The 16,314-nt window shown below is 59.3% G+C and overlaps 1 protein-coding gene across 4 annotated transcripts in view; it reads left to right on the forward strand.

Annotated features, from left to right (window-relative positions):
• Nucleotides 1-16,314, forward strand: part of SNED1 (sushi, nidogen and EGF like domains 1) — a 94,075-nt gene that overhangs the window by 54,902 nt on the left and 22,859 nt on the right. For all 4 annotated transcript variants that reach the window (XR_010344999.1, XM_021665059.2, XM_064383430.1 and 1 more), the window contains 13 exons: nt 63-179; nt 1,981-2,097; nt 2,354-2,470; nt 2,686-2,799; nt 3,056-3,229; nt 8,317-8,430; nt 9,083-9,196; nt 9,486-9,599; nt 10,188-10,301; nt 10,576-10,872; nt 12,985-13,168; nt 14,006-14,118; nt 14,995-15,276. Coding sequence is in view for 3 of the 4 variants with exons in the window: in XM_021665059.2 (XP_021520734.2) it covers nt 63-179; nt 1,981-2,097; nt 2,354-2,470; nt 2,686-2,799; nt 3,056-3,229; nt 8,317-8,430; nt 9,083-9,196; nt 9,486-9,599; nt 10,188-10,301; nt 10,576-10,872; nt 12,985-13,168; nt 14,006-14,118; nt 14,995-15,276 (1,971 nt within the window). In the remaining variant the exon portion in view is untranslated. The remainder of the gene's footprint in view (nt 1-62; nt 180-1,980; nt 2,098-2,353; nt 2,471-2,685; nt 2,800-3,055; nt 3,230-8,316; nt 8,431-9,082; nt 9,197-9,485; nt 9,600-10,187; nt 10,302-10,575; nt 10,873-12,984; nt 13,169-14,005; nt 14,119-14,994; nt 15,277-16,314) is intronic.

The following is a 16,314-nucleotide window of genomic DNA, read 5'->3' on the forward strand; positions in this document are numbered from 1 at the left end:
CTCTTGCCGCCCACACGGATGCGGCATAAGCTCCAGGCCCACCCTCTGCCCCCCGCCCCCAGCCCTGCCATCACCCTGCGACTCGGACCCCTGCTTCAACGGAGGCTCCTGCGATGCCCATGACGACTCCTACACCTGCGAGTGCCCGCGCGGGTTCCACGGCAAACACTGCGAGAAAGGTAGGCGGGGCGGGCCGCACGCCGGGCGTCAGCACCTCGGAGAGCGCCCGCGGGCCTGCCTCGGGCCGCCTCCCAGTGTTTCTCCGGGAACTGTGGACCGTCTAGAACCTTGCCTGCTCCGCTCTGTGTATTGGAGACGAGCCCTCACCCCTGGACGGTTCTGATCGGCACCAGTCCCAGGCCTACTGCTCATTACCTTGCTCTCCTCAAAATAGAGTTCGTTGCCTGCTCAGCATTTTTCCAAATAGGTTTTAGAATCATTGTTTTAAATTTTATTTTAAATTTTTCCTTAGGATTTTGCTCAGTCTAATTCAGCATGGAGAATATCAAATTTTACTACATTTAGTTGCTTGAAAATAGGAGTATCCCTCCGTAAGCACAGTGCAGGCGTAGCTGTCCCTGCCAATGCCCACCAAGACTGTCACTTCCGTGCAGTTTGAAGCAATGGTCAGGACCCCCAGACGTGTCCGGCGTCTCAGCGGCCAGTGCCGAGGGGGCTGACTGACCCCAGCGTGGCCTGACACCCTCTCTGGGGCTTCAGGACCCCAGGTACCCCCCCGCCACAGCCTGGACTGGTGTGGAGCCTTCCCATGGCCTCTCCCCTGCTCTGCTCCTTGTCCCTGAGGGCAAGGCCCTGAAGTCTCAGCTGTGGACCCAGTGGCTCCCCACACCCCTGCAGCAGAGACACAGCAGCTTTCCAAAGCGAAGACCCCAACTGCTTGGTTCTTTGCAAGCTCTGACTACATCTTTCTCAGCACACTCCTAGGACCACCCTGAGGCCCCTCACGGGCCATGCCCAGAGTCAACTCTGGCCCTAGCCCAGCTCACATCCGCCAGTGGTATGGAGGCCACCACACCCAAGGGGTGTCCCACCAGAGCCCACACCTCCTAACTAGGCCAAACTGCCAGTACCCAGCGTCCCTGCCCCACTGGTTCTGCGCCCACCCCAGGAACTGCACAGCGCTCCTCCCAGGTCCCAGCTTCTGCGAGCACACAGGCCATCAATGCGGATACCTCTGAACCCAAAAGGAGCACAGAAGGGACAGGAATGGCTGTCCTCAGGGGTGGGTCAGCCAGAGTTTGAACATGCAGCGTGGGAGCCCCTGGGGGTAAGGGCTGGGGGAGAGGAGTGAGCACAGGGGCCCGGCCCCTCCTGTCACTCAGAACACCCAGGGGTCCAAGGATTTGGAGCTCCTCACCGGCCCTGTGATGGTTTGGTTGTCAAGGTGCCAGGATAGATGTGCTTGGTTTAGCAGATGGCTTTTAATATGTGCTTGCCTCAAGCACGGGCCTGGGCAATTGAGCTTCTTGGGGGCCCAGGAACTGTCAGGACCCAGAGAAAACATGGCAATACCAGCGCAGGTACAGAAAACAGAAGTCCAGATTGACTGCCGTGGCCCCAGTGTCACAGCAGATGAGACTCAGCCGCTTCCTGTCAGATGGGGAGTGCTCGTGGCAGGACGGATGGGGTGCTGCTCCCGCTGCAGTGGTGAAGCTGGTTCTCCACCAGGAAGGGCCCAGCCATCACCAGAGCCTGGGCAGAGAAGAGGAAAGGCGTGCAGAGGGCTGGCCTGAGGCTGAGCTGGGGTATCCAGCCTGCGAGCCCCACCCTCGCCTCCCGCCACATGTGTGGACCTGCTTGGCCCCTGCTGCGGCCAGGCCTTGGGGCTCAGCCGAGAAGCAGGCCTGGCCTTCCAGCCCCCACTAGCACCAGAGGACTGAGGAGATGCCAAGAGGATGTAGTGGTTCTGCGGGGCAGCAGCCTGACCCCGTTCATCTGCCTCTCTGTCCTTCCACACAGCCCGGCCACACCTGTGCAGCTCAGGGCCCTGCCGGAACGGGGGCACGTGCAAGGAGGCGGGTAGTGAATACCACTGCAACTGCCCCTACCGCTTCACCGGGAGGCACTGTGAGATCGGTGCGGCCCCCAGGGGCAGGGGGGCGGGAATGACTGGCTGGCTTCACCGGGAGGCACTGTGAGATCGGTGTGGCCCCCAGGGGTGGTGGGGAGGGCGGGAATGACTGGCCAGCCCTGAGCTGAGGCCCCTGACGCACCGTCTCTGCCCGCTGTGGTTCTGCTTCTCATGAAGAGGCCCCAGCTCTGGGAGGTTGGGGAACCTGGGAGGGGTGGTGGGCTGTGACCCTTGACCTGGCTGGGTGCCTTCTGCTTCCAGGGAAGCCAGACTCGTGTGCCTCCGGCCCCTGTCACAACGGTGGCACCTGCTTCCACTACATTGGCAAATACAAATGTGACTGTCCCCCAGGCTTCTCCGGGCGGCACTGCGAGATAGGTAAGGTGCGTGGGAGGCCAGGCCAGGGCGGCTAGGGATGCAGCCGCCCTGCAGATGTGTAAACAGGCCCATGGGCAGGGCTGGCCCAGGCCCTGGAGGTGCAGGAGGTGGAGCTGGGTGCAGGAGGTGGAGCTGGGTGCAGGAGGCTGGATGCCCATGCAGTCCCGAGCCTTTAGGGATGACACAGTGGCCAGGACCCTCCTGCATTCTGGCAGCCCCCTCCCCCTGCTTCCGGAGCCCGTGTGTGAATGGGGGCACCTGCGAGGACCGAGGCGCGGACTACTTCTGCCACTGCCAAGCTGGGTACACGGGACGCCGGTGCCAGGCAGGTGAGAGGGCCGGGGGTCACGTGGGGGCATGGGTCTTCTTGCTCCTCCCTGCAGAGCTGGGCAGGGCAGGAATGGGAAGGAGGAAACAAGCGTCTCGGCAGCCAGGCCCCAGAAGTCGAGGCGCCTTTCCCCTGCGAAGGGCAGTGCGGGAGCAGGATGTCCCTGGGCCCTGCAGCCAGGTCAGGCAGAGGGCAGAGCGGCGGGGAGGGGCCGGGAGGGCACAGGACCGTGCAGGACAGGCTGCTGTGCCTTGCAGAGGTGGATTGCGGCCCCCCGGAGGAGGTGAAGCATGCCACGCTACGCTTCGACGGCACGCGGCTGGGCGCAGTGGCCCTGTATGCATGTGACCGCGGCTACAGCCTGAGCGCCCCCAGCCGCATCCGGGTCTGCCAGCCACAAGGTGTCTGGAGTGAGCCTCCCCAGTGCCTCGGTGATTCTGCGGGCCCTTGGGGTGGGGCAGGCGGGGCCCACACCCTCCTCCCTGGGCCTATGTGGAGGAGAACAGAGGCTGCAGGCCCAAGCCTGGGTGTCCAGCTCTGACCTGGTCCTGCCCCTCCTCCCTCCGTCTCCTCTCTGTGAGTGTGGACCTGGGTGACAGTGGTCGTGATCACAGGCCACTCACTAAAGGCTTCTCGGAGCAGGGGGTCAAACACCTAGATGCCCCCTCTGCAGATGCAGTAGCTGAGGCCAAGAGGAAGCCCAAGGGCAGAGTCCTGAAGAGACAAATACGGGTTCAGGGTCTGCCTCCTACTCCGGGCCCCTTGAAGAATTGCGGAATCAGAGCCTGATTTCAACAGGATCCGCCTTCCGCTGCAGCCATTTGAGGAGCGCTGCCCCAGAGAGCATTGCCGCCGAGGTCCCACCCGTCTGGCTTGGGAGCTGGGGGAGCCTAGAGACAAGTCCCCCTCTGACCGAAGTCCCTGGAGAAGTAGGGTCATGAACACGCTGCGGGTGCATCATATTACGCCAGGGCAGTCCAAACGGTGCATCAGAAAGTCTGTGTGATGTGAGCTCATTTTTATGAAGCAAGGGTTTTAAACAAATAAGCTTAGGGAGGGAGGGTGGCAGCACGCAGAGATGAATGGGGCACATAAGCACGTCACCATCTTCCACGTGCCCGCCAAGCCAAGGCCAACCCATATGGCCTCACTCAGTTAGGGCTGGGAACACCTGGCCTCAAGCATCCCTCCTTTCCTTCTGGGCTTCCAGGCCTCAGGGTGAGTTCCTGTGTCTTGGAGACAACCCCCCTCCCAGTGCTACTTCCCCCCATATGATGCCAGATGAGAAGCCAACATCCTCAGAGAATGTGAGCAACCAGTCAGGATATCGAGAAACCTCAGAAGTACATCTGTCTTGAAAAACAATAATAAAAGTCCAGACAACGTGTACAATTGGAAGCAGAAGCGGAGAAGATGGATTTACATAGGAATTCGAGACTAGCAAGCGTAACATAGGCCTCATCTCTACCAAACATTTTGAAAATTAACTGATCATGGTGTCACGTGCCTGTAGTCCCAGCTACTCGGGAGGCTGAGGCAGGAGATCACTTGAACCCGGGAGGTCAAGGCTGCAGTGAGCCGTGGTCCTGCCACTGAACTCCAGCCTGGGGGCAGAACAAGACCCCGTCTCGTACAGAAGAAGAAAATGGATTCACAGTATAAAATAACCGTGACAGATTTACAGAGTAAACATGGCATTGGCCATCCAAAACAGGATCGGTAAATCATTTTAAAAAGAAAGTGGGCAGAAGCAGGTTAAGAACTGTAATAGTTGAAATAACAGACAATATATAAATGGATACAGGTGAAGACTAAGTTAGTGAGTTGAAAGATCAGCTTGAAGAACTTTCCCAGAAAGAAGCAGGGAAAGATAGATAAATCAAAAAGAAAATGTTGGGGCAGGTGCAGTGGCTCACACCTGTAATCCCAGCACTTTGGGAGGCTGAGGCAGGAGGATCACCTGAGGTCAGGAGTTCGAGACCAGCCTGGTGAACCAACATAGTGAAACCCTGTCTCTACTAAAAATACAAAACTTAGCTGGGTGTGGCGGCACATGCCTGTAGTCCCAGCTACTTGGGAAGCTGAGGCAGGAGAATCGCTTACACCTGGGAGGCAAAGGTTGCAGTGAGGTGAGATCACACCACCTGCATTCCTGCCTGGGTAACAGAGCAAGGCTCTGTCTCAAAAGAAAAAAGAGAAAATACTGGTGACATAGAGGGTAGGAGGCATGACCAGTGCTGAGATGATTGGAGCCCAAGAAGAAGAGAAAGTAAAAATGTGAAGGATGAGTGGCCAGGGAGTTAAATTCCCAGAGCTCCAGATGAACAGCAGATTAAAAGCGTCCGTGGAACATCAAACAGGAGCGAAGGGGAAAAAAACACGAGACCCGTTACAGTCAAATACCGGAACATCCCGGACAAACGGGAAAAATGTTACTTCCAGAGGGAAAAACAGGTCACGTACAAAGGAACGAGAATCAGCTTGATACAGTCAAATACCAGAATATCCCTGACAAATGGGAAAAATGTTAACTTCCAGAGGGAAAAACAGGTCACGTACAGAGGAACGAGAATCAGCTTGATACAGTCAAATACCAGAATATCCTGGACAAACGGTAAAAATGTTACTTCCAGAGGGAAAAACAGGTCATGTACAAAGGAACGAGAATCAGCTTGACATCAAACTTCTCAACAACAATATCAGATGTGAGATAGTGACATTTTTTAAATATTGAAGAGATCCATTTGGTCAGCATGCAGACAGTCACAGAATACCATCGCTGTCACTGTGATGTTGAAGGAACTCCATGAAGCCTATGAAATCCTATCATTTAGCCTGTCAAGCTGAGGATGCAGAGAGGTTGAGGCTGCTTTCATCCTCCAGCCAAACTTGTCCTGCTGTGGGGCGAGCACAATCGATTGAAACCAGGAGAAGCCACAGACGTGGAGAGCAAGTTCCCAGCACCCACCAGGTCTCACCCACAGGATCGTTAGTGCATGAGAAGCCAGGGGCTGGTCTATAAAGCAGGGAGAGATTTCACAGTCTCACAAGGATTCGATCCAAGTCCACCTGGAGGGAGAGGCCTGTTCAAATCCTCAAGCATTCAAAACCTATCGAGCTGAAACTACTTAAAGCTGCTCCAGCCCCAGCCCAGCTCAGCTCCTGGTGATATCACAGGTCAGCTACTCAACCTCACTACCTGGTAGAGACTAGAGCGTGTTCATCCTACTGGAGGAATTTCCTATTTCCATTTCCAGTGTTCTTATACACACTATGTCTGAGAAGCAAGAAATTTCGACACATAATCTAAAGAAGAAACAGTCAACAGAAAAAGACCTCACAGATCACCCAAGTGTTGGAATTTAGACAGACTTTAAAATTCCATTAAAAGTTTTCTTTATGTTAAAGGAAAAGGAAAAGAGGCAGAATGATGGAGAGAAGATAGAATTTGAGCAGAGAAAAAAAGTAACAAAATAGAGAATCTAGAACTGAAAATACATCTGAAATGAATAAATTGTTTTATTCATTATTCATTTTTGTAGAAACAGGATCTCTCTGTGTTGCCCAGGTTGGTCTCGAACTCCTGAGCTCAAGAGATCCTTCTGCTTCTGCTTCCCAAAGTGTTGGGATTACCCAACAGGCATGAACCACCATGCCCAGCTGAAATGAGTAAACTGGATAGGCTTAGCGAAATCGATACACAGGAAGAAATGGAGGAAAATGAATGGAAGACAATCATTTGAGGCCAGGAGTTCAAGACCAGCCTGGGCAACACAGCAAGACCCCAACTCTACAAAAAGCTTTTAAAATTAGCCAGGTATGGTGGCATGCTCCTGTAATCCCAGCTACTCAGGAGTCTGAGGTGAGAGGATCACTTGAGCCCAGGAATTCAAGGCTATAGTGAGCTAGGATCACGCCACTGCACTCCAGCCTGGGTGACAGCAAGACCCTGTCTCCTAGAAATTAAAAATTAAGAAATAAACTTGAGACCTAAAAATCTTTATCCAATCAAATTGTTATTCAAATGTGAGAGCATTAAAAAAAATATTCTCATACAAATACAGCTTCAGAAGCTTAGCAAAAAAAAAAAAAAAAGTGTCCTTTTCTGAAGGAAGGAAGGATAATAAGGTAATAAGATAAACCCAGTTAAGGGCGAGTTATCAGATTTCATGGTAAGGCTTGTCACCATCCAAAAGGAGAAGAGTATAATCAGAAAAATGGGGCAAATGCTACAATTGGAAAGAATCATGATAGAAAATACGTACAAATATGAATGGACGAACTCTCCAGGTAAGAGCTTGCCTGATACGGTATGAGCAAGGTAGCACTCTTTAGGAGACATTCCTAAAACAAGAATGTACAGAAAGTGAAGGTGAAAGGAAAAAATATCAGGTGAATACAAATCAAAATAAAGCTGGTGTATTCGCTATGTTACTATCAGAAAAAAAAAGATTATAAGACAAAAAGCATCATTAAGAATGAGAGGGTGTCTCAGTGATAAATGGTTCAGTTCACCAACACCCTGTCTCAAAAAAAAAAAAAAAATCCTGAAATACCACAGGGGAAAAAAATTGTAATATAATTTTATGGAAAATATAGGTAAATATCTTTTTGACCTTGGGGCGGTGAAAGACTCCTTAAGCCCCAGAAAGGATTATGAAAGAAGTTATTAACATACTTGACTACATGAAAATCAGGAACTTAAATCCATAAACCTTAAAGAGATACATAGTTTTAAGACTACATGAAGGGCTCTGATAAGTCAATAAGAAAACAACCTAATAGGAAAATAGGAAGAGCACATGCAGAGGCATTTCATGGAAGAAGACATACGAAAGCCCAACAGACGTAAAAAGGAGTATTCGGTTTCATTAGTAATCAGGAAAATGCAAATGAGATATATTCAGCTGGCAAATTTTCAGAAGTCTGAAAAATCTATACTGGTGAGCGTGTGGATGAACAAGTTCGAGACCAGCCTGGCCAACACGGAGAAACCCCGTCTACTACAAATACAGAAGTAGCCAGGTGTGGTGGCGCATGCCTGTGACCCCCGCTACTCGGGAAGCTGAGGCAGGAGAATCGCCGGAACCCGGGAGGCGGAGCCTGTGTGAGCCAAGATCACACCATGGCACTCCATCCAGCCTGGGCAACAAGAGTGAGACTCTCAAAAAAAAAAAAAAAAGACTTTTCATAGATGTACTGGTTTCATAGGTAACTGTTACACATTGAAATGGCAAGATGGGACATGAGACATTTTTTGCCAGACCCGAGGCCTTTGTCCTGTCCACCTGAAAGCCACTGGAATTCAGTCCCACAGCATCTTTGAGCCCGCCCTGTCGCTTCACAGGCACAGCCAGGCACTGAGCCCCAGGCCTACTGCCCTGCCCCGACTCCAGGGATGTCCAGCTCTGGCCCTGGCCTCTGCAGTAACTGAGGACGTGTCATCGAATTCTCTCTGGACCCTCAGAGCTAGTCCGTGTGCCTCTCGGTTTGGCTTACTCTTGGGCTCTCTCCTCAGAAATTGACGAGTGCCGGTCGCAGCCGTGCCTGCATGGAGGCTCCTGCCAGGACCGTGTCGCCGGGTACCTGTGCCTCTGCAGCGCCGGCTATGACGGCGCCCACTGCGAGCTGGGTAAGAGGGCCCTGGCCCCGCTGGGCGGCAGTTCCAGCACACTGGCCGTGTGCCTGAGGCCCTGGATCCCCCAGACAGGTCTCTGTCTGGACGGCCAGGATGGCTGCTGCATGCTCCCTCGGGCCCCTGCCAGCTCTGACATCCAAGACAAAGATTTACAAATACCCCTTCTTGCACCTCCCCGGGGAGACAGAGCCCAGCTGAGAAATGCTGGGCTGGCCTCAGGGCGCAGAGAAGGTGGGCGTCGGGGAGGGCAGGTCACAGCCTCTGATACCTGGTGGGTGCTGCCAGCCAGTGGGGGGAGGGGAGGCCTGCCCGGTGAGCCCTGCGCACCCTTCTACCTCGCTAGGGCTCTAAGCCTGAGAAGGAAACGCAGGCTCCAGGGAGGGCAAGGCCCAAGGAGCCTCCCATCACGGAGTGACCTGGGAAGGCGTGGCCTGGAGGTGGGACCCTGCCAGCAGGCAGCGGAGGTGGCATGCCTCCCGAGGAGGGGCAGCTGTGGGGCTGCTGGAGGAGAAAGCAGATGTCCAGAGTAATGACTCCCATTTAGGGAAGGGGTGACCGGAGCCCCAGGGAGTGCACAGAGTCCCGGGGGCAGGCCGGGGCCCGAGACCCAAGCCAGCAACACCCTTGACGCCCCTTCTCTGTGCAGAGAGGGACGAGTGCCGAGCTCAGCCCTGCAGAAACGGAGGCTCCTGCAGGAACCTCCCAGGGGCCTTTGTCTGCCAGTGCCCTGCAGGCTTCGCTGGAGTCCGCTGTGAGACAGGTGGGGGCTCCCCTCCAGTGGGCCCCACATGCAGAGCCTGGGCCTCTGGAAGATCAGAGAGGAGTTTGGGCGTCTGGGAGAGGGACCCCAGGGCTGTGGCCACCTTGGGGGGAGGTGGGGAAGGCTGAGGGGCGGGACCTGCCCACTGCCCTCTCTCCTGGCCTCCACCCCTGGCCTCTACCCCTGGCCTCCACCCCGGCCGCCTCCTTTCCCTTCTTCCCGCTGTCCTCTCCTCCCTCCCCCAGACTCCCCCTTTGCGGCTTGGGCCCACTCTCTGGGTGTTCTCCAGAGGTGGATGCCTGCGACTCCAGCCCCTGCCAGCACGGAGGCCGGTGTGAGAGTGGCGGCGGGGCCTACCTGTGCGTCTGCCCAGAGGGCTTCTTCGGCTACCACTGCGAGACAGGTAGGGCAGCAGGCCGACCTGCTCCCTGAGCGCTGCCCATCTCCTCGGAAGCCCCTTTCAGGATGCAGGCCAGTGGCCCTCCACCTGTCTGCATTGGTCCCGCAACGATGCCTTCTAAGCATTCCCATCTCATGCACTACCTCCCCAGACACCCCTCTTCACCCAAGGACACACCCAGGGGTGGGGCTGACATCCACACACAGGCCCTGCTGCCTTGGACAGGCCAAGCTAGTTGCAGACCCGGGTCGGGCCCCTCGCTGTCCTTCTATCTGGAACATTCTCCCTGATCAGCCCCCAGTGGGATACCTCCTGATGAGGCCTCCTTGACCACTGACCTCCCCTCCTCAAGAGGACTGTCATGGGGGCGGTGGCCTGGCCTGGACCAGTGTCCAGTCCCCTCTGTGGAGGCCGGAGGGGCTGCTGGCTTGGGCCCCGCAGGGCAGCAGAGGTGGCGGAACAGAAGGGAGGCAGAAACCCCCCGCCCCTCCACCCCCACTCAGGAGGGACCCAGTGCCCCAGGAGCAAGGGCGGGCTGCAGTGGGGGCCTGGCCACGCCCCAGCACTCACTGCCGCCTTCTGTCCCCTCAGTGAGCGACCCCTGCTTCTCCAGCCCCTGTGGGGGCCGCGGCTACTGCCTGGTCGCCAACGGCTCCCACAGCTGCACCTGCAAAGTGGGCTACACGGGCAAGGACTGCACCAAAGGTGGGTGGCGAGGCCGCCTCCGTGAGGGAGCTGTGGGCCCTGCGGTCCCCAGGGCAGAGCATCCGGCCTGCTTGACCAGGCCCCTTCCCCGAGGAACAGGGAGGGGACAGAATCCCCCGGTGGGCTGGAAACACTGTCACACTCGCAAGCGTGGCCCTCCTGGAGGTTCCTGGCCGAGGACAGAAGGCGCTGGTTGTGTCAGGCCCGACGGGAGCCAGGCTGCACTGCTGAGAGCTGACCGGTACCCCCCCTTGTTTTAACCTGAACCCTGAAGAGCTCTTCCCACCGACGGCCCTCAAGATGGACAGAGTGGAGGAGAGTGGGGTCTCCATCTCTTGGAGCCCGCCCGACGGCCCGGCGGCCAGGCAGATGCTGGACGGCTACGCGGTGACGTACGTCTCCTCCGACGGCGCCTACCGCCGCACGGACTTTGTGGACAGGAGCCGCTCCTCACACCAGCTGCGGGCCCTGGCGGCCGGCAGGGCCTACAACATCTCCGTCTTCTCGGTCAAGCGCAACACCAACAACAAGAACGACATCAGCAGGCCTGCGGTGCTGCTGGCCCACACGCGTGAGTGCCCTGAGCCCGGCCGGCCCCTCAAGTGCAGCGCTGGCCCGGCACCCGCAGGGTGGCCGTTGTGCCGTCCACCTCCCCAGCTCTCCCAGCAGCAAGACAGCTGAGCTGCGGGGTTGGAGGCACCGTGCTGCTGCAGACAGAGCGCTGGGGAGACGGAGCTGGCCTCAGGCCCACGTGGGATCGGGCACGTGGAACAGAGCCAAGAGTGGGAGCAGCACAGCCCCCGGGCACTGCGCCAGGAAGTGGGGCTGCGGAGGAGCGGTGCTTCCCAAGAGTGTGCCTGCGAGGAGCCAGTGCAGAAGACGGGCCCCGGGGGCGGGTTTGGAGGGGCTGGGGCTCTGGGGTGCTCGGAAGGCCTGGGGAGAGTCTGAGAGGGGCGCGTGCTCACAGGGCTAGGTAGGTGCTGGGATGTGCTAAGAGGAAGCGTCCGTGGCTCAGTCTGGAAGAGCCGTGGGGCTGAAATGACAGACCCAGAGCCTGGCACTGAAAGCTGTGGCCAGATGCAACCCTGAAAGAGGGTCCTAGGGAGGAGCCGCCTCGGAGCCTGAGCTGCCGAGAGAGCAGGGGAGGCCCAGGCTGTGCACAGCCAGGGGGTTGCTGCCGTGTCGGGGAGCAGGACGTGGTGGGGGCTCTAGGGAAGACATCGGGGCTTGACTGGCTGTGTGCCGCTGAGGAGGATTCCGAGGAGGGGGGAAGGATTCCGAGGCGGGGGGAAGGATTCCGAGGCGGGGGGGAAGGATTCCGAGGCGGGGGGGAAGGATTCCGAGGAGCGGGGGAAGGATTCCGAGGAGGGGGTGGGAAGGATTCCGAGGAGCGGGGGGGAAGGATTCCGAGGAGGCGGAAGGAGCCCTAGAACATGGCCATGGACGGATAGGCAGGGCCGGGAGAAAGCAGAGGGTTGGCCCTCCATGCAGCCGGCTGCATCAGCTAGAGCATGAGGGTTCTCAGGCTGGGCAGGAACCAAGGTGACTGCAGGGCCCTGGGGCCGTGGGACTCTCACCCAACGTGCCTGTGCCCTCCAGACACAGGAGCAAGAATGGGGGAGGGGTGCTGAGGCTGGAGGAGAGAGGAAGAGGTGCTGAGAGCGTGGCCGCTGCGAAGTGGTGTGATGGGTGGGTGGGGGCCCGGGGACTCTGTGTGGCCTGAGCCACGTGAGTGTGGTGAAACTATCGGTAGCATGGCGGGTGTGTGGAGAGGGAGTGGGCGCGAGACCAGGCGGCTCTCACGGGAGGAAGGTCTCCTGGCCACACCTGGACCCCGGCTTGATGCCAATGGCAAAGGCATTGAGGGACAGGAGGAGGCACTCAGGGCAGCTCAAGCCCACCCAGGGGCCCAGAGGGGCCTGTCCTGCAGGAGTTGACCACCAGGGGGCTGGAGTTCTCAACACAGCAAGGACACAGCACACACCTCAGCCAGCGGGGAGCCTGGGACGCACGTGCGGTGGCACCAAGCAGGTGGCAGCATGAGCTGCCAGGGGCCCAGTGGGGGTGGCTCACCTGGGCTGTTTTAGGAAGAAGCCCCTGCGAGGTCTGCCCTTGGAGGGTATCTGGAATGAGGATGGCGCCCGCCCTGTCCGCTGCAGAGAGGGGGGCTCTAGCCAGCTGTGGTGGGTGGAAGGAACCGCTGTCCACTAGTGGGGTTGCCTGGAGCCAGGGGCTGCCCTCTGAGCTCTGCCTGGCACGCGAGCTTCGGAGGAGACTGGCTGGGTGGGGAGCTGAGCTCACAAGTGGCCGCTTCCCTGCAGTTGCTGGGAGCTCTGTGCGTCCGTCCTCCTAGGACGGAAAAGAGGGGAGGCCCAGGTCACTCATGTCCAGAGGGACTCCAGCCCATTCCCTGCCGTGTCACTGTCACATCTAAATGGAGACTAAGACCCCTGCCTCTGGCAAAGCAGGCCGGCCCACGGTGGGCCTCTGCAGCTGTCAGCCTCAGAGGCCAGAGCCCAGGCATCCCACCCAGCCCGAGTCCCCTGAGCAGCCAATGGGATGCCCTGTCCTGCGCCTCTCTGAGGCCCCCAGAACCCTCCCAAGCCTGGTCTCGTCTTGAGCCCCTGCACCCCTCCAGGAGCAGGAAGGGGCCTGCGCCTGCTGAGCAGCCCGTTCCCCCCAGGACCCCGCCCTGTGGACGGCTTCGAGGTCACCAATGTGACGGCCAGCACCATCTCGGTGCAGTGGGCCCTGCACAGGATCCACCACGCAACCGTCAGTGGGGTCCGCGTGTCCATCCACCACCCTGAGGCCCTCGGGGACCAGGCCACCGATGTGGACAGGAGTGTGGACAGGTTCACCTTTGGGTGAGAGGGGACGTGGGGCCGGGGTGAGGGCAGGGCGGGGTCTCGGGCACGCTCTCCGCGTGTGCACTGTGTACCTGCTGCTTCTCACCCGGCGGAGGCAAAGGTCTCAGGTGAGCCGGCCTCAGACCCCGGAGGCTTCACTCCCGCCCCACCTCATCAGGGCTGCCGAGAAGACGCACCTTGGTAGTGTTGTAAAGTGTCCAAAAAAAAGCAGGAAAAGCTCTGAAAACCTGGGGCCCACCTTCCACACATACCATGAGAGGGACTTGGTCCCAGAGAGCAGCGGCCACGAGGGCAGATGGGAGCAGCCCGGAGCTCTCCAGGGGTCCCGTAGTGGACCCTGCGATTTTGTCGCCAGCCAGAGAGAGCCTCTGCCTCCTGCTCAGCACAGGCAGGGGAGCCAGAAAGACCAGAGCCAGAGGGGAGGGAGCCTGCAGCCAGCAGCTTCCCCGGCTGGGCTGGCGTTGGCCTCATGTTGCCCTGTGGTTTCCTGAGAATTCACATCAAATCCCCTGTGCTGAGGGGGCATTGGGCCTGCCTGTCACCCATCCCTGCAGTGACCCCGTCCCCCTTCTCTGGCCTCTCCTATCTGAACTCCGGCCCTCTGACCACACTGTAGCGGCCCTAGGCGCACCCAGCCCTCCTCAGCCCAGACGGTGGGTTGGTTTCCCGCCCCAGGAACACACGGCTCTGAGGGCCATGAGTCTGCCCCTCGTGGAGGCCGCCTGGGCCACCAGCAGCAGGACGACCTCCCCTTGGCCACCTCCTGCCTGGGGGAGCTGAGGTCACACACAGGTCCCTGATGTCCCCATTCCCTTCATCGTCTCCCATCCACAGGGCCCTGCTGCCTGGGAGGAGGTACACCATCCAGCTGACCACCCTCAGTGGGCTCCAGGGAGAGGAGCACCCCACGGAGAGCCTGGCCACTGCGCCAGCACACGTGTGGACCCGTGAGTAGAGTGGCGCGGCTCCCCGCACACCAAAGGCCGTCTTCTAGAAGCTCTGACACCCCCCCGTCCTCTCCAAAGCCTCCACAACACCAGAAACCCAGCCCCTGGCCTCCCAGACATCTCTTCCACTAGGGCCACCGGGCAGGGGCCACTGGCCTGGGCTGGGCCAGGCTGGGCTGAGCAGGGGCCCCTGTGCTGGGTCAGCTGTCCGGGGCAGCCTCCACCCCTAAAGTCTCCTGGTAGCTCCTCAGTGTGGAGTTCCTACTGGGTACCAACCAGAGGGCCAGAGGAGCTCACTGGTCCAGGGATACACAGGGCCCTTGTACCTTGCAACCAGCCCCCTCTAGCTAAGCTCCTGGTGTCATTAGGCCCACACCCTCTCCCCAGCACATGGGAGGGGAGAGAGCACGCAGTCAGCACGCAGTCAGCACGCGGGTGTCGGGGGGACGGGTGAACTGGGCAGAGAGGAGGCTGCAGCTCCCTCTGTGAGGATCGGAGGCTCAAGCGGGCCCCTGCCCACCTGTGCACTCCAACGCGGCCTGCCTGGGAAGGCCCGGGAGAGGCCAGCGGGGCAGGAGAGTCTGCACGGGGCTCCGACAGTGCTGCAGGGAGGGCGCCAGCTGACCGGCCAGGGCCTGGGGCTTCCCTGGGTGGGTCCTACCCCGAGGGGAGGGTGGCATCGGGGGCCCGCAGGCCTCTTGGCGGGGAGACACTGCTGTGCCTGCTACCCCACGCCCCGCCTCAGCGCTGTGCCATTCTCCATAATAAAGAATCTGGTTCCAGCGAGACTGTAGCAGCCCCTGTCAGGTCCTCACACTGTTCTCGCCAGAAGACCGCACGGGCCCCCTCACCTCCCCCTGCTCCTGCCTCGTCCAGGGCCCCTGCCTCCAGCAAACCTGACCGCCGCCCGAGTCACGGCCACCTCCGCCCACGTGGTCTGGGACGCCCCGACTCCAGGCAGCCTGCTGGAGGCTTACGTCATCAATGTGACCACCAGCCAGAGCGCCAAGAGCCGCTACGTCCCCAGTGGGAAGCTGGCGTCCTACACGCTGCGAGACCTGCTGCCGGGGCAGAGGTACCAGCTCTCCGTGACGGCGGTGCAGAGCACGGAGCAGGGGCCGCTGCACAGCGAGCCCGCCCACCTGTACATCATCACCTGTGAGTGCCTGCGGGCGCGCCGGGGCGGTGTTTGCCAGCCGTCCACCCCGTTCAGGACCGACCTGGCCGTGCGGGGGCCTGGACGCGGGGCCGTGTCAGCAGGGGAGGAGTGAGTCTGTGTGTGAAAGTGCAGGCTTCTCAAACCCGTGAGGAAAGGAAGGGGCACGGACAGGCGGCGCCAGCAATCTGAATAACAAGCACATTGAGCCTCAGCTGGTGCCGGACTGTCCTGCAGATCCCAGACAGGCCGAGCCGCACCTGAAGACGGTGCCAAGGGTGGCGGCGAGGAGGAAGCCCCGAAGTGGCCTTGCACCCCAGCCTGACCCATGAGGAGCCGCTGGACACACACACACGAAGGGCCCGGAGGCCACAGGCAGGCAGGAATGCCGGGTGCAGAGGCCTAGGGCAGGAACTGCCCGGAGGGGCAGAGGCTCCCAAGGGCTTGCCAAGAACTCAGGTCTGCTCCCAAGTGCAGAGGCGACCCTGCCAGTTCCACCAGGCTCCTTCTGTGAACCAGGTCTTCCAAGTTCACACAAGCAGCTGTGGGAAATGCAGGAGCGGAACAGGGAGAGAAGAAAGAGACGGAGACCAGCAGGGAGGAGTGGCCCGCCAGACCGAGCAGAGCAGGGGCGGCTCCCCAGGGAAGAGGGGGCTCCAGTTCCGACCCCAGGCTCCTCCCTAACCCATGAGGCTGCACTGGGGACGTGAACTGCACAAGCTTGGCGAGTTCTCAGACCCAACCTGCCACCCCACCAGCTCAGGGCCAGCCCCATCTCACCACCCCACCAGCTCGGGGCCAGACCCGCCCCGCCACCCCGCCAGCTCGGGGCCAAGCACACCAGCCAGGCAGAAGGGGCAGGTTGAGGCCTCTGTGAGCTGGCCTCAGTGTGATAGGGAAGGGAGGCTCCCAGGGGGAAGGAGGGCCCAGCCTGGGAAGCTGAAGAACACTGTCAGAGTGAGTGCTGGGGCAGGGACTCCCAGTGAAGCGTCCTATCAGGAGGCCAGTCGGGGAAACAGCTGTGTCTCCAGGGCAGCCTA

Source organism: Aotus nancymaae, unplaced genomic scaffold (genome assembly GCF_030222135.1).
Source record: "Aotus nancymaae isolate 86718 unplaced genomic scaffold, 86718_ANA_hifiasm-v0.15.2.pri h1tg000031l, whole genome shotgun sequence".
In the NCBI taxonomy this organism is placed as follows: Eukaryota; Metazoa; Chordata; class Mammalia; order Primates; family Aotidae; genus Aotus; species Aotus nancymaae.